Source organism: Cavia porcellus, unplaced genomic scaffold, assembly GCF_034190915.1.
Source record: "Cavia porcellus strain 051 isolate PalLab524CR breed Dunkin Hartley unplaced genomic scaffold, mCavPor4.1 scaffold_17, whole genome shotgun sequence".
Classification (NCBI taxonomy): Eukaryota; Metazoa; Chordata; class Mammalia; order Rodentia; family Caviidae; genus Cavia; species Cavia porcellus.
The window spans coordinates 25,842,098-25,867,486 of record NW_026947500.1 but is presented as its reverse complement, the minus strand read 5'-3'; the positions used below and the strand labels follow the sequence as shown (position 1 = coordinate 25,867,486).

The 25,389-nt window shown below is 53.6% G+C and overlaps 2 protein-coding genes across 20 annotated transcripts; both read right to left on the bottom strand.

The window, feature by feature from the left end:
• Nucleotides 1-2,851: 2,851 nt before the first annotated feature.
• On the bottom strand, nucleotides 2,852-10,622 carry Ssh3 (slingshot protein phosphatase 3). 3 transcript variants are annotated; one of them, XM_013150821.3, is made up of 14 exons: nucleotides 10,385-10,622; nucleotides 9,865-10,232; nucleotides 9,082-9,313; nucleotides 7,916-8,034; nucleotides 7,769-7,840; nucleotides 7,482-7,547; nucleotides 7,193-7,381; nucleotides 7,008-7,101; nucleotides 6,669-6,797; nucleotides 6,522-6,568; nucleotides 5,709-5,855; nucleotides 5,322-5,522; nucleotides 4,972-5,248; nucleotides 2,852-3,854 (listed from the first exon to the last, which is right to left on the bottom strand). In XM_013150821.3, exons 1-14 carry the CDS (start codon nucleotides 10,448-10,450, stop codon nucleotides 3,576-3,578), a joined length of 2,286 nt encoding a protein of 761 aa, XP_013006275.2. In that variant the 5' UTR covers nucleotides 10,451-10,622; the 3' UTR covers nucleotides 2,852-3,575. The 3 variants fall into 3 exon arrangements, with proteins under 3 accessions (XP_013006275.2, XP_005003078.2, XP_003468334.2); XM_005003021.4 differs by having other exon boundaries at nucleotides 9,865-9,902; nucleotides 10,385-10,616; XM_003468286.5 differs by having other exon boundaries at nucleotides 9,865-9,905; nucleotides 10,385-10,615.
• Nucleotides 10,623-11,298: 676 nt separating this feature from the next.
• On the bottom strand, nucleotides 11,299-25,286 carry Ankrd13d (ankyrin repeat domain 13D). Of its 17 annotated transcripts, XM_063227603.1 has the most exons (18): nucleotides 24,701-25,286; nucleotides 24,414-24,542; nucleotides 22,757-23,517; nucleotides 22,406-22,453; nucleotides 22,094-22,229; nucleotides 21,857-21,981; nucleotides 21,149-21,194; nucleotides 20,925-21,068; nucleotides 20,507-20,696; nucleotides 15,012-15,087; nucleotides 14,617-14,698; nucleotides 14,382-14,443; nucleotides 14,161-14,291; nucleotides 12,946-13,103; nucleotides 12,739-12,855; nucleotides 12,485-12,648; nucleotides 12,312-12,403; nucleotides 11,300-12,056 (listed from the first exon to the last, which is right to left on the bottom strand). In XM_063227603.1, the coding sequence occupies exons 3-18, from the start codon at nucleotides 23,096-23,098 to the stop codon at nucleotides 11,603-11,605; spliced, it is 2,367 nt and encodes a 788-aa protein (XP_063083673.1). In that variant the 5' UTR covers nucleotides 23,099-23,517; nucleotides 24,414-24,542; nucleotides 24,701-25,286; the 3' UTR covers nucleotides 11,300-11,602. The 17 variants fall into 17 exon arrangements, with proteins under 17 accessions (XP_063083676.1, XP_063083673.1, XP_063083672.1 ...); XM_063227602.1 differs by having other exon boundaries at nucleotides 22,757-24,542; XM_063227606.1 differs by having other exon boundaries at nucleotides 11,299-12,002; nucleotides 22,757-25,286.
• Nucleotides 25,287-25,389: the final 103 nt, after the last annotated feature.

Genomic DNA, 25,389 nt, shown 5'->3' with positions numbered 1-25,389 from the left:
CTTACCCTCCTGTGCTTGAAATTATGAACGAAGTTATCTTTTTACACTCCCCTGTTAAATTTTATTTAAAATTTTTAAATTTAAGGGACTGGGGGTTTAGCTCAGCGGCATAAGCGCCTGCCTTGAAAGCAGGCAGTTGTGAGTTTGATCCCCGGTACCGATAAAAAGGAAAAAGACAAAAAAACAATTTTTTATTTCATTGAGACAAGCTCTCATGATATAGTTGAGGCTGACCTTGAACCCCTGGCAATGCACCTGCCTCAGCCTCTTGAGCACTAGGATTACAGCGCCACCACACCCAGTTAAAATTTTATTTAAATTTTGGAGCAGAGGCTGGTCCGATGACAGTGGGTTATCAGAACTTACTAACATTAGTGTCACTAAAGTTGGTATACACCCCCCCCCCCCGCACTGCTAAATTTGACTGGCTTTAAAAAAAAAATATTTTGGAGCAGAGTCTTGCTAAATTGTTCAACCTGGACTCGAGTTTATGATCCTCCTATGTCAGCCTCCTAAAGTGCTGGAATGCAATACTGGGGTGTACCACCACATCCATCTAAGAAGTTATTATTGAAATTAAATGGTGGCTGACATGTCCAAAGAATAGTGTGGGAATCTGACCCCTTTATGAATCTCTTGATAGAAGAATAGCAACTAGTGAGCAACAGAATATTATTGGAATGGTGGTGACACCTATTAGGAGACTTGAAAGAAATTTAAATAATGAGAGATGACTGTTTGGCAGTGAAAGCCATGTTCTTTCTCCAAAGGACCTGTTCTAGTATGATATAAACATTGGGTAATGAATTTTTTTGGAGGGGACGTGTTTTTGAGACCATCTCACTAGGTAGTTCAGGCTGGCCATGAACTCACAGCAATCCTCCTGCCTCAGCCTCTCTCCAAAGTTCTGGAGTTAACAAGTTTGCACCACTATGTCCAACATTAAATTTTGATTTAATAAAAAGTAAAAACGGTGGTAATTGTAAAGCCTGCCCTTTCTTCCTTTGGGAGTGCTGCAAGGTAATGACTGGATGTGCAGGCTAAGGATGCAGCCAGGCACTCCTATTCACTCTAATTGGTGGAGATTCATGCAAGAAAAATAAGCTTCACCACATAAAAAAGGCACGTTACCTTTGCTCTAGCAATTCTAGAAATATGTCCTTTAAGTGCAGTTACCATATGCACATAAAAAGCTATATACCAGAGTACTTAATGAGACATTTGGAGTGAGATTTTTTACAATGTAAACAAATGTCCTTCAGTAAGTGACCACTAAAATAAATGTGGGTTCCATGAATGGAATGTGTGTGGTTATTTTAAAAATGAGATAAATCTTTATGTATCCATATGTAACTCGTGAGAATTTTTCAAAGCATTGTATGTGAACATGCTGTCATTTATATTTTAAGTGAATTTTAAAAGAATACACACACTAGTGTTACTTCACTGCATAAGCATGGGGATGGCTTCTTTTTCTTTTATGGAGGGGCTTTGGAGGACCTCAAGCTGCAGTTGTTGTATGAAGATAGGAGTGAGGGAGCAGAAGCCAGGATAGAAGACTTCGTTTTAAATCCTTAATTTTTGCTTCCTTAGCAATTTGTGTGAGCTTTATATTATATATGGATCTTAATTATTTATGTTTTTGATGCAAACAGTTTCCCTTCCACTGCTTGTTCTTCCCTACTGCTAAATTCTTGGACTCCTCATTGTAAGAATCCACTTAAGGAGGGGGGCAGCTCTGAGTTCATGATTGGATCTCGCCTTTCAGGCTGTCAAAGCCAAAGGAGGCAGAGCCTGGTCTTGGCTTGCATCCTGGCATGGTGACCCCAATCCACCTGCAGCCCCAGGCCAGGAGAAGGGGTGCTCTGGAGGGACTCCTGGTTGGCTGCTCAGTAGAGTGGCTTAGAAACAGAAACCAGCTTTCCTGTATACCCCTCCCCGACCCTGTGACCCCTGGGTGAGCCACCCAGACAGGTGCAAATGAGTCCTCTTCTGGATAGCACATACAGCTGAATTCTAGCAATGGATAAATGATGTGTCTGGATAAAAAAGAAAAAAAATGGGGAGGGTGCTTAGGGCTTGCCTCGTCTAATGAATCCCTTTGTTTACAGAAAGAGAGAAGAGACTCAAGGTAAAGCAGCTTAGAAGCGGTGAAGCCATGGCTGGCATCCAAATTTCAGCACTGTGGTTACAGGAGTGCTGGGAGTCCCCCAGGGTATACTGGGCACATTGCCTCTGTCAGAGAGCCAGCTCTTACCTCTGAGGCCTGCTTTCAGGGAGTCAAGTAGCACCCTTTTCCCCACAAGCCACCACAGTGTGGCAGAGACAGATGCACTGATTCTTCTCGAAACACTAAAAGGAACAGAAGAAACCCTGAGATGGGACGGGAGGGTTACTAAGGGTCCTTTTCATGGTAGCAGGAGGAAGATGATGCTTGGTACTCAAAATACCCCTGAGAACTAGCATCAGGTATCCTAAGGGAGTGTTGGCTTTGGAACAGGCTTGGTCTTGCCCGATAGGCGGAAACAGCAGCTGCCATTTCTTCATGGGTCACTCCCTTCAGCTGTGCCAACACAGCCCAACACTTTATGCCCCAGGTAGACTGGTAGACCTGTTCCCATCAGCCAGCACCTACCCAGGCCCCGCCCTGGAGATGAGGTAGATAGCTGGTCCTCTCCACTCCTCCACATTCTTCCTCCCACCCCACCCCCCAAACACTGTGGTTCCCCCAGACAGATCCTTTATGGATACGTGGGACAACGCAGGAGTGGGACAGGCTGCACACCTCCTGGAAAAACAAAGAAGGATCTGATTGAAAGACAGATGGCCTTATGATCAAGTGGAAAATCACTTACTATGAAAATGTTTTTTATTTCTCAGTATAAAGCCAGATACTATAAGAACATGAAAAACTGCCTGGCCAGAGGCCATGAAAGACAAGACTTTGGCCAGGTGCCCTGTGACCCAGTGTGGGCCGTGGGAGGACTGGGGGCAGTGGGGGCCATTTGTGAGGTGTGTGAGGGAGGTGACCTGGCAATGTTCCCAGAGCCTCCAGGGCAGGGCCCTAAAGGTTCTGTCTGCCTTTGGGGGCCATGATCTCTGGCCTGGATGACTCCCGGAGTGAAATGGGGGAAAGTGGGGGGATTAGGAGGGTGAGCCAGGAAAACTGCCATGAAAAGTTCTTTTTTTTTGATTTTCTGGCTGCAAGTGTTTTAGGCCAAGCTGAGAGTAAAACCAGGGTGGTCTCATCCCCAAAGGCACCTTTAGTAGCTCTACCACATCCCCAGTGTAGAGGAAATCTTTTTTTTTTTTTTTTTGTCTTTTTCCTTTTTATCGGTACTGGGGATCGAACTCATGACTGCCTGCTTGCAAGGCAGGCACTTATGCCGCTGAGCTAAACCCCCAGCCCCTGGAAGTCTTGAGCCCTTGACAGGACGTGGTCTGAGATGTAAGGTGGTGGGACGTGAGACTGTGGAGACAGGGGTCTGGGGCCCACAGAGGGTGTGAGGAACTTGTTCCAGGAGCCGTGGATCACCCGTTTTAGTGTCTAGGGGGATGTGAGTATGTGTGAGGGCTCAGGCCCCACCCTCTTCTCCACTGTCATCCACACTGGCCTGCCTCACCATCTTCCGGAGCCTGCCTGTGGAGGACAGGCCAGCCTCTCCCCGCCCCTGCTCCTGGAAGGCCTGAGTCCGTCTGGCCACCAGGGCAGCGGTCTGGAGGGCAACCACAGACTGGCGGGATTTCAGGGCAGGCCAAGGCCCCTTATGGACCCTGGGGCCTCCCTCGGGCCTTGGGAGCTGAGGGAAGTGCTGTGGAGGCTCCTCATCGGAAGACTCATGGGAGGAGAAAACCTGGGTAGGGGAGGAGGTAAGGAAGAAACGCCATGGTGAGTTCAGAGCCAGAAGGGTAGGGGCAGAGTGTTTGTTGAATGAATACAGAGAGACTGAACTGGTTTCAGACCACATTTCCAGAGAAGGGAAGACAGCACCCAGCTCTGTTGTCTGTGCTCCTTGACCTCACCAGGTACAGCTTCCCTCTGCCCCTCCGTCAGCCTCCCTCACCTGCCACCAGCTCTCTTGTCAGCCTCTTCTCCTCCTTTAACCCTTCTGCCTTTGTATACAGTTAGCCCAGTGAGCACCAATGAAACTCTAGGCATTGGGCCTGAGCTGGGTCATGTGACGTGTGTGTCTGGTGCCCAGTGAGGACACATGCCTCTACCCACTGCAGTGGGCACCAACACTGCATGCCTCCCTATCGCTCACGCTCAGGGCCTCCTCCAGGAAGCCTTTCCCCAGTGTGGCCCACTCAGCAGACTCTCCTTCCTCCAAGGCAAGCCATTCAGCCTCATCACGGTGGGGCTTGGCTTCCTTAGGCAAGGCCAGCTTCCTGTCAGCCTGTTCCCTGCAGCACTCAGCCCACAGGGTGCTCCCTCAACTCAGTCAGTACTGGGTAGTGTGAGTGCTAAGGCCTTGACACCCCATCCTTTGCCATGTGGCTCCCTAGATTTGGGAGGGCCTCAGTGATCATCTTATCCCCCATCTAGGGTAGGAGGTGTCTCCATGGCTGGGGGCCCAGCCCCATAGAAAGTGAGTCCCTTAGTTAAGCTGGAAGCTGCCTGTGACCTAGGCCGGGGTGAGCTTGCCCCTGCTCCCTGACTGCGGCTCCTCAGATACTGGGTTCAGTGACCTCGCCTGCCCTCACTGGTCTCCTTGGCCACTCTGTGAGATGAAAGGGAGATGTCCAGGACATGATTCCCGGCCTCAGGGTGCTCACAGGGCAAGCTGGGGTTGCCTGGTGCTGAGAGGTGTCAAGGTGACAGTATGGAGGGAGCAAGGAGCAGGCCCCCACAGGTCCTGAGCGCCAGGGGACCCTGAGTAAGGCCACTGTGGACTGGGTACTGATCGTTCCCATGCACCCACCTCCCTGTGGCCCTGCCCCCACCTGTGGCACTCCGAAGCCCAGCCTCACCTCTGGCAGATTACTAGCCTCCTCCAAGGTACTCTCCGGCTCTGAAGTGGGCTCCAGGAGACTGATGGATCGCATGATCCCTCGGAGGTTGATTCGGGGCCGCAGCCCAGACTCTTCTTTTGGGGTTGCCTGGCTCTCTTCCAAGCCTGTAACCTTCGCCACCCCACTGCCCCCCAGTTCTGGTGGGAGTGGCGGGAGTGATATAGAGACTTCAGGGGCCAAGGGCTCCTCTGCAGAGCTCCCACCCACTTTCTGCTCCCAGACCTGGCTCTGGCGGCTGCAAAGAGGTAACTGCGTCAGCTTTAGGGGACACAGCAACCCCCCAGCATGCCCCACTGCTCCCACCATACCTGGCAGTCAGGATGCCCTGGTAGGTCTGCAGCTGGCGCAGGAAGCCGGGGTTGGGGCGGATGATGGGCCGGAGCTCCTGGACATGCAGCAGAGCCTGCTCCAGGCTCCAGCCATACTGCTTCATGGCATAGGCCAATACCGTGGCAGCCGAGCGGCTGACGCCCATCTTGCAGTGAACCAGCACCCGGGTGCCCTGGGTTCTGCGGAGGCAGAACACAGTCAGCCCCAGCCCTCCCACACTGAACAGCAGCAGCACAGAGGAGGTCAGAGAGGGGAAGGAAGTGAGGACACCCAAGGTCGGAGGCGGGATGGGGCCTCAGTGTAGGTTGGGCAGGATGAAGGCACAGGGCCGGCATGCAGTTAGGACCCAGCCTCTGAGACCTGACCTCGCAGCCTCAATGAAGCGATGAGTCTCCTTCCAGTGGGGCAGCAGCTGCGCTGACTCCTCATCCCAGAGGCGCACATTGTAGTAGACGAAGCGGTCAGGGAAGAAGTTGTCGATCTCCCGGGCCATGTTCAAGATGTGGCTGACCCTGTACCAGAGGGCCCAAGGCCAGACTGATGTGGGCAGGGACACCAGGCACATTGGCCCGCAGACCCGCAGACTGTGGGCATTTCTGTCTAGTCTTCGCTTCTGAGTTAGGCTGCAGGGAGGAGGACTGAACCAGGTGTCAGACCTTGAGCACATCATTTTACTTTGCTAGGCTTGAGTTTCCCACCTAGTCCAGGTAACTGCAGGCAGTTGCAACACAGATCCTTCTACTATATTGCCAATTTAGCTGAAGAACAGCTTTTTTGCTAAACTGAGCTTGGGTGGTTCTGCAGCAGCAGAGGCTATAGCAGGTCTCCCACAAAGCTTTGGACAGATGACAGGTAGCCCTGAAAGTAGGCAGTCAATTCTCCCCTTGGAGAAGAACACCCTTCTTGTCTAAGACATGGCCAGCTGGTATAGCAGCAGGTGCTTCTGCCCCTTCTCTGAGTATGGTCAAGGCCCTGGCTTCCAGACTTGTTTATGGGGACAGGGGAAACAGAAGCCCAGGGGCTGGCCAGTGGGCAGCAGCTTCTGTCCTGATGAGGCCTGAGAACCCATGTAAGGGCAAAAACCCTAGGGGGTGCTGCTGAGAGTGGTTGGGGGTCCTAAATCTGCAGGAAAGCCTCTGTAGGAGACCAAGGAAAGGGAGAGAGGCCTGGAACCCCACCTGTTTCTCTGTAGCTCCTCCAGGTTGGCCGCATTCCACTCAGAGCCCTGTGGGGTTGAGGGAGAGAAGCACCAGGCTCTCTTACCTCCCCGTGCCTCTCACCAGCAGCCACGGCACTCTGGGCCCTTCCCAAACAGCCATGCTCACCAGGTAGAGGTGGGGGAAGATGCGGGAGGCACGGTCTTGCTGAGCCATGAGCAGCAGCATCTGGTTGTCGATGAAGTCACGGTACTGCTGGAGAGGGCACCCCAGGCGCAGCTCCAGGGCCTGGCGGATCTGCAGGCAGGGGCAGGGGAGAAGTCCTGGTCCCTTTCCCTCTGGGGCCTCCAACAACAGTACCCTGTCCCATCTAGACAGAGCTAAGGCCAAGGTATTGGAGTGGCTCAGGACCAGAGGACAGCAAGGCAGGAAGAACTTTACAGAGAGGGAATCCCATTGCCCTGGCTAGGGAGTCCCACATCTTGGTCCACTGCCCACCCTGCCCACCTCTTTGGAAGTGATGCTATCCAGGTCACTGGTGTCCAGCACCTCCCATAACTCGGCCCGGATCGCCTGCTCCATCTGTTCCTGCTCTGAGGGCCTGGGAGCAGAGCCCCTGTGTCAAGGGCCCCTTTCCTCTCTGCTGGGAGACCCCTCTCCCTCCCCTGACCAAAGTCCCCACCCACACTGACCGGCCAGGCTCCGCACTGGGGGGTCTCAGGGATTCCAGGTCAGCCATGGCCGTCCACTCATTGAGGCAGCTCTGGTCAGAGTTCAGTCTCTCCTGGTAGTGGGCAGCCCATGCGAGGGCACTCCCACCAGGCACAAGACCGCTGGCTAGAGCTGCCTCACACGCCTGGTGCAGCACCTGGAGAGTGGCCCTGGAACAGGAGTAGAAAACGGCCACACTGTCCTCCCTGCTGCCCTCACCAGGTACTGTAGCCATCTGTCTAGAAGGAGGCTGGGACTTGCTGTACTTACCACATGGTCTGGATAGAGATGGGCTTGAAGATTCGGCTCTGCCCTCCAGATGTCACACTGAAGCCCCTGTAGGAGACGGGTGCCATGGAACCAATGTTAGGCTCTCAGACAGACAGAGAACCTGCCCTTCCATCACACGTCTGGAGGCTGAGGTCCAGAGAAGTTAGGTGACTTGCCCAGGATCACACAGCGAATCTGAGCTAGAGCTGAGGTAGACCCCAGTTCTCCAGCTCCAGTCCTGCTATTCCCCAGTGCCAGGCCCCTCCTTTCCCATCGTCACGACTCACCCATCTCCATCTAGAAACACTTGGGTGTCACTCCAGAGGGGTAAGACCAGGCCCAGGGTGCAGCTGGGAGAGCTGGGAGAGATTACAGGGAGAGTTGTTGCCCCCACCTCCCTTCCTTGCCCCTCCCCCTCCTCTCCTCACCCCTACCTGCCATCAGGAAAATCTACACCCAGGAGGACTGTCTCCTCCTGATTGACACATTCACTCGTGGAAACCACCAGCAGGTATCGGAGCCTTGGGGGTCGGGCGGCCTCCAGCTGGGCTGCCTGGGAGGATAGGGGGAGGAGCCCAGCATTATGGTGAGAACCTTGCTTCTACTCCACCAACCTGGACACACTGCAGGGCAGAACAGCCCCCGCAAAGATCAGTGGCCCCAATCCAGTAGTCCCCAACATTTGGATTTCATGGTCCAATTATTATTATTTTTACTTTGTACTAGGGAATTGAACCCAGGTCCTTCACCCTGAGCTACATCCCCAGTCCTTTTTAAACTTTTTATTTTGAGACAGTTTCCTATTAAATTACCCAGGCTGGGCTTGGACTTTTGACCCTCTTGCCTCAACCTTCGGAGTACAAAGATTAATGACTCTTAAAGGGAGAGTGTATGGACAAATAAGGGGAACAGAACTGACAGTGGCTGGATTTTTGGTTTTGCCTAGGAATGAGGTTTTTAAAGATCTTATCGCTTACTGTTACCATCATTTCATTCAAGAAATGCTTATCATGCCTGGGTGCTTGCCTAGCATATATGAGGCTCTGGGATCCATGCCCAGCACTGTTAAATAAATATTAAAAGTTATCTTCAAAGAAATATTAAGGACCTAATCTTACAGCACAGTTCAGTGCTTCTGTTCAAAACCTTGCTCTGGGAAAGAGCACATCTTTGTCACATTGTGCTGCTGACAGCAGGTGTCTCCACAGGTTTTTGGGAGCAGGCCCTCAGGCGCCCCTGGAGGCCACCACCCTGTAGCGGTTTCCCTCCCTCTGCCTGGCCTTTACAGCACACCAGCCACTGGCAGGTGCCTTGTGGACACCTTGCCATCTCTCCCCTAGCTGAATAGTGACCCTCCATGTGACTCCCATACCACGGACCTAACTTGGCCCGATTTGGTACCCAGGACTAATCTCCCTGTCCTTTCCCAGCTCCCCAGAGCTGCAGACATGGCCTACCCATTAGGATGTCTACCTGAAACAGCAGGCTCGTGGGGTCTGGGTAACCTCTCCTGCACAGGGTGCCCCCTGCTCTCACACCATTGCTCCCCAGACACACAGCCCCCCATCCCTCTTCTGATGGGCTCTGGGGGACCCCTTACCAGGTGGATGTCATCTTGTGGCCTCAGCAGTTCCACCATGAGGTGCAGGTGCTGTCTCTGCTCCTGTTTCTTGGGACTCTGGGGCCCTTGCCCATCTGGCTGGTCCCCCTGGGGCTGCTCCTCACCAGCGAGTTCCACCACTGGCTCAGAGCTGGCGTCAGGTATGTCACCATTGTCCCTGCCATCATCCTGTAGTCCCAGGACAGCTCCTCGGAGCACTGCAAAGCTCTGCCTGGCAGGGCCATGGGGAATCGTTACAGCCTGGGCTTCTCAAACTTTAGGGAGTGTCTGAATCCCATGGAGGCATGTCACTGTGGATCGCTGGCCCATCCCCAGAGGGCAGGAGAGTGGATAACCAAGGGGCCAGAGATGATAACCACATCTAGAGAACAAGCCTTAGGCTCTCAAACCCCTCCCTCTAGCTGGCCTGGCCAGACCTCTTGCCAGCCCACCTGGAGGCACAATAAAGCTGACTGGGGATCCAAGAGTCCTTAGCCCCTGCCGTCCCATCCTGCTCTTTGGCTTATGGCTACTGGCCTGAGTCAGTGTCCTGGGTAGTGGGTAAAGGGAGCACCAGCTGACCAGGGGAAGGTGGAAGCCAGGGCAATTCTTGGGTTTGGTCACATGCCAGCAGGACCCAGCAGCCCAGCCCACCCGAACCAGGGCCCACCTATGGACTGCAGAGTTTTGGCCCTGCAGGATGCCCTCTGTTCCCAACACCTGGATGAGAGTAGCCAGTCCTGGGGGCTAGACGGAGGCGTCTATCTCAGGAGAGGTGCTAACCTGCGCTGGAGCTGGCTTCTGCGCCGGGCTGCCGGGTCCTGCTGAGGAAGCAGCCCCCAGCGGGGAGTGAGGGCGGGGAGCTCTCGCCTCCTCCCATCCCCTTCTCCAGGGGCTCCAAGTGGGGGGCAGCAGCAGGGAACGCCCAGCCCTTGTGAGGGGGGAGGGGAGGTGTCAGATGCCAATTCCTTTCTCCCCCCACCCCCTCCCGACCAGCATGCCCTGGGGAGCCCAGCTCCAGCCCAGCCCAAGTCCAGATGTGGCGGGACAGGTGGGCTGGGGATGCCGAAGGCGTGGGAAAGCTGCGTGGATCCGGGCCTCCACAGACGGGGCTGGCGCTCAACACTCCAGATCTCGCCCTGGTCGAGTTCCTAGGATCCCCAAGACGACCCCAACCCCCTCGAGTCTAAGCTTCGAGGTCCCCCCTGCCCACCCCAAGAGTGAGCAGAGGCTACCGTGGGCAGACGCGACCCCCCAGGCCCAGCTGGCAGCTAACTGCGTGATGGGACCAAGCCAGACTCACCGCGGGCCCCACAGGCGTGGAGTGGCCGCTGGCCGGTGGCGAGCGGCTCACTGTGACCAGGGCCATGGAGTTAGACGGGGGCGTCTGGGCGGGCACTGGGCAGGGCCCCCTCCCACAGCCCCAGGACTGTCCCTGCCCCGCAGGACCAGGAAGGAGAGAGGAGCCGCCAGAGCCTGGCACCTCCTCGGGGGCGGCCCTTAAAGGGCCAGTCTCTCGGCCAGCCCTGGCTGCGGAGGCCGCACGCAGGGACCACGGCCCGCCCCTAGTGGCTCGCCTCGCCCCGCCCCATCCACGCTGGAGGCGGGCTGAGGGCGGGGCGCAGGTGCGGATTCCCAACTTGGTACTTCTTCTCTGGTTTGCCTCTCCTCCCAGGAAGTGGCCCAGCACTCCCTGCCCCGCCCAGTTGGATCACCTGCGCCCGAGCCTCTTTGGGCCATAACAGATCAACAGAAGTAGGACCCTAGGATGGGGCAGGTCTTAGGATCAGGTAAAGTGGGTCCTAAATCAGGAACCCTCACCCCAAAATGTTTTTTGCTGGCTGGCCTTAATGTCTCCAATTCTGCATGAATCTTTGGGACACAGCAAACTTCAGGGCAAAATGGGTGGGGCATAGAAGTAGCCCAGGAAGCTAGGCATGGTGGTGCAGGCCTCTAATCCCAGCACTCTTAGAGGCTGAGGCAGGAGGATCTTACACAGCCTGTCTCAAAATAAAAAATGGGAAAGGGAGTTGCTCAGCTTGAAGGTCTTGGGTTCAGTCCCCAATACGGATGGCTAGGGGCAGGAGGATAGCCTAGGAACCTCACAGAGGAGTCTCAAATCCGTGTTCAAGGCCAGGAGGGGAGGGCTGAGCCGGTTCCCAGCTACTGCTGAGGAAGTAACTTAGGCACTGTCACCTGTTAGAACACACTGGAGTAAGGGCAGGAAGCTGAGCTTGGGCTACAGGGATGGGGGCTGTGAGTAGGGTCTGCAGACCCCACCTTATCTTTACCAGGATCCTAGAACGCCAGGTCAGAAGATAGGGACGTGGGTCCCCGGTAGGTGGGCAGGGCGCAGGGGACAGCACCTGATGTTGGTTCCTTTCACCTTCCCAACACACAGTCCCGGGTGTGAGGGCTGTCTCCTTATTTTACAGTCCAAGAAACAGAAGTTCAGAGAAGCTAAAGGGGCCATAGTTAGGATCCAAAGCCAGCTCTGAGGTCACTGCCCATGCTGTCTTCCTCAGTGCTTCCCACCCGAGAGCCCCCAGCTTGAGTTGAGCAAGCCTGCTGCTAATAGACTCTTTATTTCCATCTCAGTGCCTCTGCCAGCCATCCCTGGGCTCCAGGCCCCAAGTCCAGCAGCAGACAGTTTATAAATAAATAAATTATAAAAGTGGGCGGAGGAAGTGGCCTTAGCCCTCCAAGGGCCATGTGGCTCAGTGCTCGGTGAGCGACAGCTGCAGGATCCGCTGGAGGTCCTCCTCCTCCTGCTGCCCCCGACGATCCCGCTCTTCCTGCTCCCGAGAGGACAACTCAAGGGCCAAGCGAAGCTGCTCCTCAAAGCTCGGAGGAGCCAGGGACGAGAGTGTCCTCTCGGGGGATCCAGGGACCCTGGTCTCTGTGGACAGCTGCAGGCTTTCCTGGAGGGCCCTCCAGACAGGAGTGAGAGGAGAGAGCAGACCAAAGTTTGAAGGCTGTGGGAGGAGAAAAGGGGTGGGGTGCATAGCTTTGGGGAATTAGGACAATGATGAGAAAGGACAAGCAGGACCTATCTCTCTGTCCCTCATGCCACCTTTGGTGGCGGGCAGCACCACTGCTGGACGGTGGCTTTGGAGAAGACACAGGGTCCTAGGAGCAGCACCTCTGGGCTACCCACTAGCCAGGGGACTGCTGGAGGCTCAGACCCACGGGGCTGAGGCAGGGACCTGGTGGGTCCCATAGGGCCTCACCGCTCCAGTTGAAGCTGCTCCTCATACACAGTGGCTTGGGGAGGAGGGTGGGCACCAGGCCGAGAGTTGGTCAGAGCTTCCCAGACAGTCACCTGCAGCAGCCAGAACCCAGAGCTGTCACCTTGGCCCTGTGGCTGCAGAGGCCAGGACCCCCCACCCCACCACAGCCCTACCTGCTCTGCCTCCGTGCCCGCCTCAAGCAGGCTCTGCTGGATGGCAAACTGTAGCAGGTCATCGTCCTCGTCTCGAAGGGGCTCACTACGCTCAGCACCCAGGACACTGTATCCCTCAGGGACCTCAAACACAGTGGGGTCCACCTCACATGGGAAGGGGTTCCCTGGGGAGGCAGAAGAGGGACCACACTCAGCTCCTATGCTTCAGCCCCTAGAGAGCCACACAGCCTCCCTCTGTGCCCCGTGTGGGGTACCTGAAGTAGCAAGGGCAGAGCTGGGGGCTGGCACCCACACCGAACTCAGGGGTTCATCACAGCCACACAAGTTGCTGAAGGTGATTCGGGCATTGAGCACGTGGAAAAGGGGAATCTCTAGGGAGACAGCCAGGCCTGAGCCACTTGACCCTTATAGGCCTCCTTCCCTGGGGCACCCCATCCCACTGCCCCAGGATGCCCCCTCACCAATCTTTACGGGGAAGCCAGGGGGAAGGCGCAGGGTGATGAAGTCACGCAACTTGGCAAAGTGAGCATTGCTGATGGCCATCAGGTCAATGATGGGTGTCACCTGGTCACCCAGGGAGAGTGGGTGCTCCTCACTCAACCATAGTGTTGCCTTGAATCTGTCCAGCCAACCACAGGACATGGGTTAGGGACTCTCTGGTGGCCTTCCCATTGAGGCCCACCACCTCTGGTCACCTGCCTGGGGTACCATCCTCTCTGCTCAGCTGCCCTTGCCTGCTTCCCCTGGTAACCTGTATCCTAACCCTGTGGCTGGTGTCCCAGAACCTAGGGCTACACTGGTACCCATGATGGTTTTGTCAGTTTATCTGGTCTGAGTGAGGACAGCAGGGGCCAGGCTGTGGGCCTTTTTTTTTTTTTTTTTTGGTACTGGGGATCAAAACTCATGACCTCATGTTTGCCAGATAGGCACTTACGCCACTGAGCTAAATCCCTGGCCCTTGTGGGCCATTTTCTGTGCCTCATCTGCAGCCTCATCTTCCTCCTCTGCACAGAGCCGGCCACTGCTGCACACTTTGCTGAATAGCTCAGCCCTGGGGTCAGGACTCCTAAAGCCTGAATTCCGGCCTGGCTGAGCAGATCCATAAGGTAGCCTGGAGAGTGCTGGGCCTGGTATAAGTCAACTGGCCACAGGTCCTTTGAGAGGTGGGAGGGCAAGTATGACTTCATTTCATTGAAGAGGAAATCAGATTCCAGGAAGGGAAGATATTTTCTTTGCCCCAGAGGCCAGGATGGCAGAGCTCTATGCCCTTCCCATTCTGTCTTGCCTGGCCTCCAGCACATGCTCACCAAATTAGAAAACCATACAGGATGGTGCCACCCATTCATTTATTCATTGGTTCATCAAAGAATTACAGGTTTTGGGTTTTGTTTTTTTTTTGTACCTGGGATCAAACTCACAACCTTGTGCTCATCAGGCAGGCACTTACACCACTGAGCCAAATCCCCGGCCCTTCACCAAAGAATTGTGACTGACACTGGGTCACAGAGCATGCTTGGTGCTTAGGACCATGGATAAGACACGGGGCTGCTGCCCTCCAGAGCAGAATCCAGACAGAAGCTTGTTAGATGAGCAGGTCCATCACAGTGACAGGGGGCTGCAAAGGCTTGTGGGGCCCCTGTCCCTAAGGAAGTCCCCAGCCAGCCCCCAAACCTTACCTCTGTACCTTGCTGGACATCTCGATGGGGCGGCCGATGTTTCTGGACTCCAGGCTGAAGCTGGGGTCAAAGTATTCATCAGGGGAAATGGCTGTGGGGTTGGTGGGGCTGGCTGTCTGCTGCACAGGAGCCTGGGTGGGCCCCAGAACCACACTTAGCCTCAGGATGGACAGATGATGCCCTGCCCCCCTCTGGCCTGGCCCTTCCCAGCCCCTACTCACCCCACTGTGGGAGGAGTGCTGCTGGGCCATCCCCAGGAAGGACTGGAAAGGAGTCTTCCCCGCTGAGGAGAAGGGAGGGGGCCGTGAGGGGACTGTGGGCCACAGCCCAGCCTGCCCCACCCCCTGCTCCCCACTTGGGAGCTTCCTGCTGGGGGACAGAGGGACAAAGAGGATGGAAATCCTCCTAGCTTCTCTGGGACTACTCTGGGCAGCAGGCAGGCGCACCTGGGTTTACCTTTGCTCCTCGACTTGTCCTGATCAGAGAGGTGCTCTGTGCGTGTGCGTGTCACCAGCTCCACGTTGGTGGCACTGTATACCTGGGGAGCAGGAGAGACAGGGAGAGCTGGGGGTTGAGAGCCTGTTCCCCACACTCAGCCTCACCAGCACAGGACCCCAGAGACAGGTGGGCTCACTCCCCACAGTGGAGGAGGTGGCAGGGTCTGAACCCCAGGAGTCACCCAATAAGCAAATTTGGTCGGGGTGGAGGTGGGGCTCAGCAGGGCCCTCAGGCCCCAATGAGTTCCCATGGGTGTTTGGCACTACTCCGCCTCTCCTGCCACATTGGGCATGGGTGTGGAAAAGGAGTTGAACTCCTGGGCCTCGTCTGCTACCCCAGCCCCCATCACTGGCCTCTCCTGCCTTGGCCTCGTAGCCGCTGACAGTCTCCATCTTCTCAGACCGCCATCCCCAGATACCGCTTTTGTTCCTGTGACAGACCAAACAGGAGCTGGTGAGGACGGCGTGCTGGGTCCCTTCCCAGGGAGGAACTCAGAGGGGCCTTGCGGATGGGGCCATCTGGGGCCATCTGAACAAGGCCGGGGCCTAGATGATCCTGAGGAAGTTTATCAGATGTGATAATGCTGTCTGGGCTGGATTAGAAAACATCTTTCTTTGTGTGCAGAAACATTCACTGTTGACAAGGTCTGACACCTGGGGTGTGCTTTAAAATGGGAAGGGACAGGGACAGGGATTTAGCTCTTCTTCCATGTACATCTGAATTTTTATTTTTAATTTTTTTAGTGCCTGAGATGGAATCTGGGGCCTTGTGTGTGCCAGGCAAGTGCTCTACCACCCAGGAGCATCCCACATCCCCAGCCCATGTGAAATTTTCCATAACGAAAAGGTAAAAGTATGTCGATTCCAAATGACAGCTGGAGACTTCAATAGCCCACTTTTACTTCTGAGTAAAACACACAGACAAAAGATCAAAGAAACAGAAAAAATGAACAACAGCATCAACTAGACTTTATAGCTATTTGGGAAACACACCACCCAGCTATAAAACAATACAATTCTCGCGTGCACATGGGACATTTTTTGGGACAAACCATATGGTGGGTGATAAAAGAAACCTCAATAAGATTCAAAGGACGGAAGGCACACAAAGTATGTTTTCCAACCACAATGGAATGAAATTAGAAAAAAATAACTTGGGGCTGGGGATTTAGCTCAGCGGCATAGCTCAGCGCCTGCCTTGTAAAGCAGGGAGTTGTGAGTTCGATCCCTGGTACCGATAAAAAGGAAAAAGACAAACAAGAAAAGAAAAGAAAAAAATAACTTAGGAACTTACAAATGTGAGGAAAGTAGTTGAAAGAATAAAAAAAGTCAGAAAATACTTTGAGATAAACAGAAATGAAAGCGCAACATATCACAACAGGGCACAGCTAATGCCAGACCGAGTGGGAAATTTATAGCTGTAAATTGCTGCAAGAAAGAGTTGGGGGCCAGTGATTTAGCTCAGTGGCATGAGCACCTGCCTGGCAAGTATGAGGTCACGAGTTTGATCCCGGCAAGCAAGCAAGCCGGGCGTGGTGGTGCACTCCTGTTATCCCAGCACTTGGAAGGCTGAGGCAGGCAGATTGTGGCAAGTTCGAGACCAGCTTGGGCTACAAAGTGAGCTCAAGGCCAGCGTGAACCGCACAGCGATACCCTGCCTCAAAACAAAACAAAACATAAAAATAAATAAAAAGAAAGAAAGAGGAGTTGGGCATTGTGGTGCCCACCTATATTTAGAAGGCTAAGGTAGGAGGGAAGATCATCTGAGACTAGTCTGGGTAACACAGCAAGACCTGGTATCAAAAGAAGAAAGAATGAACGAGAGAAAGAAAGACAAAGAGAAAGAAAGAGGAGAAAGAAGAAGGGAAGGAAGGAAAAGAAAAATCATGTATGGTGGCACTCAGGAGGCTGAGGCAGGAGAACCATGTTGAGCGGAGGCCACCCTGAGACCCCGTGCCAAAAACTTGAAAACAAAGAAGCGAGGCCTGGTGGTAGATGCCTGTGATCTCAGCACTCTGGGAGACTAAAGCAGGAGGATCCTCAAGTTCAGGCTCAGCTTGGGCAGCATGAGGCTTAGTGAGACCCTGTTGCAAAATAAGAAAGAGCTGAGGACACAGCTAAGTGTGAAGGGCCTGGTTAACCCTCAGTACCACACACACAGAATTCTCTTACCAGTAACCTAACCTTCACCATGAACACACTGGAAATGACAGACTCAACTCACAGCAATCAGAAAGGAGAAAGCAAGCGAGGCACAGTGGCATGGGCCTGTTATCCCAGCACCATGGGGGTTACAGATTTGAACCCAGCTTGGAAAATTCAGGAACCTGGTGAATTTTTTTTTTTTTTTTTGAAACAGGGTCTCACTGCATAGTTCAGACTGGCCTTGAACTCCTACGGCAATCTTCCTGCCTCAGCCTCTCGAGTGCTGGGATTACAGGCATGTGCCACCATGCCTAGCTAAAAAAAATTTTTTTATAAAAGCTCAGTGTTAAGATGCTGAGATCAACCTTCAGCAGTGAAAAAGAATAAACCAAGTATGGTGATGCATACCTGTTATCTCAGCACTCAGGAGGCTGAGGCAGGAGGATCACTGTGAGTTCAAACTAGCCTGGGCTTCATAATGACCAGTCTGAAGGGATGGGAGATATAGCTCAACTGGTACAATGCCTGTCTGACAAGCACAAGGCTGTGAGTTTGATTCCCAGTACCAAAACAACAAAATAACAGTCTGAAGCTGGGTGTCATGGTGCATAACCGTAATCCCAGCACTTGGGAGGCTGAAGTAGGAGGGTCTCTGTAAATCTGAAACTATGCAGCCTGAACTATAAATCTGAAACTATGCAGCCTGAACTGCATAGTGAAATCCTGTTTCAAAAAGACAAAAACAAAACAATAACACACAAAAAAAATCTCAGCATGTGGGAGGCTAGCATAAGATTGCTGTGAGGCTAGCCTGGGCTGAACAGTAGGTATAAGGCACCATGAGATGCTGTCTCAAAAAAACAAGCAAGTGACAAAAAATAAATAAATAAAATAAAATAAAATAGAATTAACTCAAAATGGGTCGAAGACTTCACTGTGAGAGCTAAAACTTTTAGAAGAAAATGGAGTGGGGGGATCTCCGTGACTTTAGTCTTGACAAAATATTATTAGAGATAACAAGCACAAGCTGGGCACGGCTGTAATCCTGGTACTCTGGGAGGCTGAGGCAAGAGGTCTGAAAGTTCAAGCCCAACCCAGGCAACTCAGCAAGACCCTGTCTCAAAATTAAAAAGAAGAAAGGGCCATGGATATAGCTCAGTATGAAGATCCCAGATTCAATCTCCAGTACCACAAAAATAAATAAATAAGTGCCACTAAAGAAAAATAAACTATCAGCATCAAAATTAAAGGACACCATCAAGAAAGTGCAAAGATTGGGGCTGGGGATTTAGCTCAGTGGCATAAGCACCTGCCTTGCAAGCAGGCGGTCATGAGTTCAATCCCCGGTACCGATAAAAATGAAAAAGACAAAAAAAAAAAAATTAAAAAAAAAAGAAAGTGCAAAGATCCACAGAGCCAGGCGTGGTGGTGCACACCTATAATCCCAGCATTCAGGAGGCTGAGGCAGGAGGATCGTTGTGAGTTCGAAACCTGGATTTTCTATAAGTTTGTAGCCTAGGCTACAAAGTGAGCTCTAGGCCAGCCTGAACTACATAGCAAGATCCTGTCTCAAAAATACAAACAATAAATAAATAAATTTAAATTTAAAAAAAGACCACCATGTCTACATAGAGAACTCTCATAGTTCAATAAGAAAAAGATAAGCCAGTTTAAAAACTTGGGTAACAGGTATGAACAGACATTTCTCCAAAGAAGACACAGAAATAAATCACCAATAAACACATGAAAAGATGCTCAATATTGAAAGTCATTAGGGAAACACAAATCAAAATCACAGTGAGATGTGCTTCACTGCCACTTGGATAGCAATAATCCAAAAATGGATGAATAGACAATGAGCCAGCCATGGCAGTTCACACCTGTAATCCTAGCACTTGGGAGGCTCAGGAAGGAGGATAGCCATAAGTTCAAAGTCAGCCTGGGCTATATAATGAGCTCAAGGCACTCTGGACTACATGGTGAGACCTTGTCTCAAAAACCAAAACAAAACAGAAAAAAAAATTAATAACAAGCATTGGTGAGAATATGGAGAAACTGGAACCTTCACACACTACACTGCTGGGAAAAATGTAAAGTGGCACGCCTCCTCTGGTGAACAGTTCAGCGGTTGCTCAATTAAATATTGAGTTCCCACATGACAGAGTAATTCTACTCTGATGTACGGACCCAGAAGAAATGAAAACAAATGTGCACATAAAACTTGCATGCAAATGTTTATAGCAGCCTTACTGATAATAGACAAATACTATAATAGAAATGACCTACGTGTCTGTCTGTGGACTAATGAATAAACAAACGTGGTATGTTCACACAATTGAATTTGGCCATAAAAAAGGAACGAAGTAATTACATGGTACGAGTTGGATGAAACTTAAAAAACATTATACTAGGGGGCCGGAGATTTAGCTCAGTGGCATAAGCACCTGCCTGGCAAGTGCACGGTCTTGAGTTTGATCCCTGGTAACAAAAGAAAACAAAACAAACAAACAAAAAGCCATTATACTAAGTGAAAAAGGCCAAGACATAAGAGGTCACATTTTAAAATTTCATTCATAGGGCTGGGGATTTAGCTCAGTGGCATAAGCACCTGCCTTGCAAGCGTGTGGTCATGAGTTCAATCCCTGGTACTGATAAAAAAAATAAAATTTCATTCATATGAAAGTCCAAATCACAGAGGTATACAGAGGCAGAGAGCAGATTAGTAGATGCTTAGGGTCAGGGGAGGGGATGGGAACAAGTAATAATTTAAGTTTTTTCTTGAGAGCTGGGCTTGGCTGGTGTGGTGATACAGTACTTGGGAGGCTGAGGCAGGAGGATCACCATGAGTTTGAGGCCAACCTGGGCTTACATAGTGAGTTAAATATCAGCCTAAACTGCATGTCAAGACTCTGACTAAAAAAAAAATGTGTTTCCAAAGCCTGACACTACAACACTACAATCAGGATCATACGTTATTAGAGAAGTAACACTTTTGGTTTCTTGGCTACCTAGAAAGGACTCTGCCCCAAACATGGCTGTTGCTAATGAGAAGCCAGCACAGCCTTGAATCATAGCCTCAGTGCTTGTTTTTATGGAAAATGTGTGAAGTCAGAAGTCAAGAAAAGGGACAGTCAGGCACAGTGATGGTGGCACACACCTGTGACCTGAGCTACTCAAGAGTCTGAGGCAAGAGAATTGCAAGTTGGGGCCAGACTAGGCAACTTAGCAGGGCCCTGCCTTGATTTAAAAAAAAGGCAAGTGGCTGGGAATGTAGTTCAGCACTAGTCCACTCGACTACATGTGTGCAGCCTTGAGTTCCATTCCCAGCACTGGGGAAAAAAAGGAGAAAGAGAAGGGGCTGGGGATTTAGCTCAGTGGCATAAGTGCCTGCCTTGCAAGCAGGCAGTCCTGAGTTCGATCCCTGGTACCGATAAAAACAAAAAAAGACAAAAAAAAAGGAGAAAGAGAAATGCAGGACATCCTGGCCTTGCCCCTTCCCTGGGAGGGCAGTAGCCAGCACCGAGTATTTAGAGGCTCCGAGCTTGCCACAAGAGTGCGCCATGGAAGGACACAGGGCTGCCAGGGACACCCCTCCCCCAGACTGACCATCCTGTGACAGTGGCTCACGGACAGCCCTGGTCTCATCCACTGTGGTTTCTGCTACCTCTCTCATCCCACCCACGCTGCCCTAGGCCCCAGCTGACCTCTCAAAAGCCACATTGCGAGTGTCCAGGTGGGTGGAGACAATAGGGGAGGTGAGGCGGCTGGCTACATGTTCCTCGCTGGGCCGCATGGCGGCCAGCAGTGCTTCGGGCTCATGCAGATCGAGCCCCAGCATCTCTGTGTGCACCACCTGCCGGTCATGGTCCACTTCCATCACCAGGGCTCCAGCCTCTGCAGTGGCAGGGGTACAGGGAGGAGGGACATGTCAGTGCTGGGCCCCACTAGCAGGCTACCCTCTTCTGCTAGGGGCTCAGTGGTCCAGCCGCAGTCCCTGCATTGCCCTCCACTCCCACATCAGTCTCCACCTCTGGATGATGCAGAAAGGACAGCATCACCCTCCAAAACCACCAAGAATCAGGGGGTGCCAGCGTGCCCCCTGGCATGTGTCCCAGAGCTCACCCTGGCCCTTGAAGATGAAGCTTCTACGGCCGCGCTGCCAGGTCATGTGCTCAAAGCCCAGGAGACTGGTGTCCACTCGCAGGCTCTCACCCCGCTTCCATACTCGGTACACGTCGCTTGGGCACATCTTGGACACGAGGGGCACTGGAGGAGCACCAAGGTCACCAGGGGTCTTCCCAAAGACCCCATTCCATGTCTCTGGGAGCCAAGTGATCGCCACTCACCCCAGCTGGTAAACTCCCACTTCATCTCCACGTAGAAATCAGGGGCCTGAGAGAGACCAGAGCCAATGTAAGGGCCTGGCCTGATGCTTGGGCAGACCAAAGGGAATCTTGCTGCACTCCCATGGCCCAGCTATGGTCCCAACACAACCAAACCCTGCCCAGGGAGGCTGGGCCAAGGGGGGTCATGTGTGGTCTACATATGAAAGTCATAAGCATCTGAAGACATAAGGCCAGTCAACAGGCCACAAAACACGGAACTAGGTGAGTGGGCAATGAGTTCCTAAGGCTGCATTAGTAAAGGGGGCATAATGAACCCTCCAGGGCTGCCCCTGGGAGGCCATGAGGTAGTGTGCTTTGCCCACAAGGCCCCTCTACACACCTGAGAAAAGATGGAGAGGGCACAGAACTATATATTCCAGGGGCCTGGCTGTTTCTACTGCTTCCCTCCAGGAAACTGGTATTCTCCAGGAGGTCCAAAGCCTAAAACTCTGCAGAGATTTGGGGCACCTAGGACCCTCCATGCAGGTGAAGGCTTTCATTCCAAAGAGCCCAGTCTCATCCACAAGACTCTGTTTTTGGATCAAGGCCCGGGTGGGCAGAGTGCTGCATGGGCTGGGTGCCCTAGGACCCAGATTTATTGAGGGCCAGGTGGTCCCCACCATGGTACCCCATCCCCCTTTACTGGACACATCCTGTGCCTGGCTGTACCTGGCGGAGTTTGTTGAGCAGTTCTGGAATGCCAGCCAGCCTCTGTGTGGCCCTCTGGAAGTCCCGGTACTGAAGCACCAGCTGCACCATCTCAGGGTCTCCAGTGCTGACTGCCTCCTGCAGGACTGGGGGCACCAGCTGCTGAGGGAAGTCTTCCCAATGTCCCTGGCCCTGTGCAACTCACTCCTACTCATCAACCCCGCTCCCAGGCTGGGAGCAGCCCTGCCCTCCATATACCTGCCCAGCCCTGGCGGCTCTCTTTGCCCACGTTGGCATTGTGCCGAAGGAGGACTCTCACAGACTCCAGGTTTCCTAGGGACACAGCCAGCTCCAGGGGAGTCCGCCCTCTGGGGTCCTCCTGTTCAATGTTGTGCTGAGGGAGATGGACACTCAGCACAGGGGAAGAGAGCAGAGGCCAAGGCAGAGTCTAGAGGTGGGACGGGCTGGAGTCATGATGGGAAATAAGGACAGCAGTCAGGCCAGGGAGATGGCAGAGAGTGGCCCATATGGCCAGGGAGGGGAGGGAGCTGATGGGAAAGGCTTGCCCACCTCTCCTGCCTCCTGCCACAGGCGGTGCTGGCCTTCTGGTGGCGGGGACTGGTCAGAGATGCAGGTGAGGGATGTCATTAGTTTGGCCATGAGTTTTGTTTGGGTCTGTAATCAGCATTGCTCGGTGGTGACATGAGTGAATTGGACAGCGTGATGCCGTGTGAGGCGGGCAGAGCGCGGGATGAGGCCCAGCGTTGGGAGAGGCGGCCACAGGCTCAAGCGGGAGGGCAGGTCATCTGGGCTTCTGATCGGGCTGGGAGCTGGGAGCTGGGAGCTGGGAGCTGGGAAATGGGACGCGGCTGAGGACCGAGATCATAGCCCTGGGCGGGGACCCAGCAGGCAGGGCCTCACCTGGCGACTGTGCAGCAGGGCCTCCAGTTCGCGGTGCCGGTTCGCCCAGACCAGCCGGTGCAGCGGGAAGGTGGGGCCCTGGCTGGCCATGCTGGGCCTCAGCGCCGCATCCCGGGAGGACGGCCGGCGTGGCCCAGCCTCTCTCGGCTTCGGGCCTGGCGCGGACCTCTCACCTCTGCTCCCAGCCGCGCCCGAGACGCGCCCTCCGCAGCCCCGCGCATCCGCGGCAGCTGCAGCAGCCGCACAGACGGCGAGGAGGGCGGTGCGGGGCCCTCGGGGGCGGGGCTTCGCCAGGACGGGGCGGGGCGTCAGGCTGCGCGCCCCCTCCCCTCCCGCAGCCATAGCAACTGCAATCTGGCCCGCGCGCAGGGGATGGGCGAGGGTGCTGCCCAGGCGACGGGGCAACCACGTGCGTTCGGGAAAAGCCGGGACAAGGTCCCTGCCCGGGCTTTAGGTTGGCAAGGGTCTTGGGGGATGAGTGGGTGCCGTCTCGGAGGGCGAGGCCTGGATGCAGCTCCGTTCTCGGCCTACGGGGGGCGCCCCCGATCCTGCGTAGATCCCTCCATACAGGTCCAGAAAGGGAGGGGAGCCTAGGGGCAGGGTGGCTTCGAGGAGTAAAGTGGGGGAGGGGAAGGAGACTAGGCCTCTGAGTCATGTGTGTGCGGGTCGTGGTCTTATAGCCAGTGGGTGATCAGTGCCTCCTTGGTAGACCCTGGCTCACGCCCCATCTTCTGATTTCTGATCCTGCGTCCAGATTGTGCCTGTGGGCGCAGGTTAGGTGGAAGGCCCTGGATCCCTCACCGCCCATACAGACCACTGAATGCTCTGAAGAATGAGCACCCAACAGTTTGCCCCTAAATGTTATCCAGCTGAGTGTGAGGCCCCTTCCCCCAAGAACTTGGGCCAGAGTTGGAAGGCCACCACATGAGCTAGGCTGACCCAGCAGTCCCCAGGGTATTGGAATCTGGAATGGGAGTGTTGGAGAGTAGGGAACCTAAGCCCAACAAGCGCCAGCTTTGCTAGTGGACTGTCCACGGTGAACTCTGCCGCTGCACGGGTCCTTTATGTAAAGCCTGCACTCTGCTGCCAATGTCAGGACAGGAAGGAGAGTTTCAAAACAGAACCATCACCTCTACCCACACAGGAACTAGGGTGCTGGCCTCAATAGGCTTAGTTCTGGCCCTTTGCTCAAAAAGACCCAGTCTGGGTGCTGTGACCCCAGTTTCATTGGGGAGTGAGGGTGCAGCTAGGCTTGCTGAATTGGAGCTTCTGGTCTTAGTCTCCCTGTTTGTAAATGGACCAGATACTGTACTGGAGATCTAGTGTAAGGGTCCCCTATTGTTCTAAGACATTATTATGATCAAGTTTCCAAGCTAGGAGGCCTGACTGCCACTCTTACCTTCCCCCTATTGTGGTCAGTGGAATCACTGCCACCCACCCTGTGGTGTCATCAGTTCATCTGTAATGTCTGCAGGTCTGCTCAGCTATAAAGTCAGCCTCTGCTGGCTGCCATTGCTCAGGCTTCTGTGGCTTCCACCTTTTTCAGAGAGGCTGTCTCTTCCCCACATCCTCTTCAAACCCAAATCCAGCAGGACTTTCTCAGACCCAGGCTCTCTGGAGTTCTGCGCTCATACGCAGCTCCCTACCAGTTCCTTACTTCCATAAACTGCCCCTCCTCTTCAAGGGTCCCTCGGTGCACCCTGATCCAGAAGTCTAGCTTCTCCCTGGCTGAGAGCCTGTATGTTCCCATGGTCACTCTGATGCCTCCTCCAGAATATCTTTAGGCCTTCAGGATGACAAAAGTCAAATGAAGCCGCATGTTCAGTTTTCCTCTGCACTGCTGTATTATAGATGGCACCACAAACCTTGCATTCCACTCTGGACCCCCATCCTGTCACCCTGGAGCCCAGCCCATTCCCGTTAGGCCATGTTCTTCCATCTGACCTTTTTGTCTCTTCCTCTGCCACCACTGTCATGAGGATGTCTTTGCTGGACAGAAGTAGTAGCTTGTTGGTGTCCCTGCTTCCAGGGACCAGCCGCTGGTAAGTGACCAGCCGCTGTTCTGTACCATGTGGGCTCTGCTGCGCACAGCATGACCGGAAGAGAAGACAGGGGCAAACATTTGCCCATCACTTCAGGGATCAAGAGGTAGAATGTGGAGAAAAGGGAGCTGGCTCTGTGGAGATGAGAAGACTGATGGTGGATCTGGACAGTGAGACCCGAAGGAAGGCTAAAGTCAGAGACAGCCAAGGGTCCAGAAGCCAATGTGGCCAATAAAACTGGGCCTTGGTATGCAAGGGAGCTCAGCACCATGCCTGATGGGTAAGGGAAGTTCAGTAAGGCTGACACAGCCCTGGTCAGCCCAAATGTGACCCCAAATGTGGAACTGCCGGCACCTCTTCCTGCTTACGTGGGAAGTGGGCAGGAGACACCCTTCTCCTGAAAGGTGGGGGATGGGCACCATTCTGCTGCACCGTGGTGAGACAGGCATCTGTGGGCAAGCGGACAGGGGTATACTCATCCTGCCCACAAGAGGGCCTGGGCCTGCTTGAAGGCCACTTCGGCAGCAGAGGGGATTCCGTGCCACACGACCCTCTTGCTTTAGCCCCAGTCAGATGGAGGCTGAAAAGTCG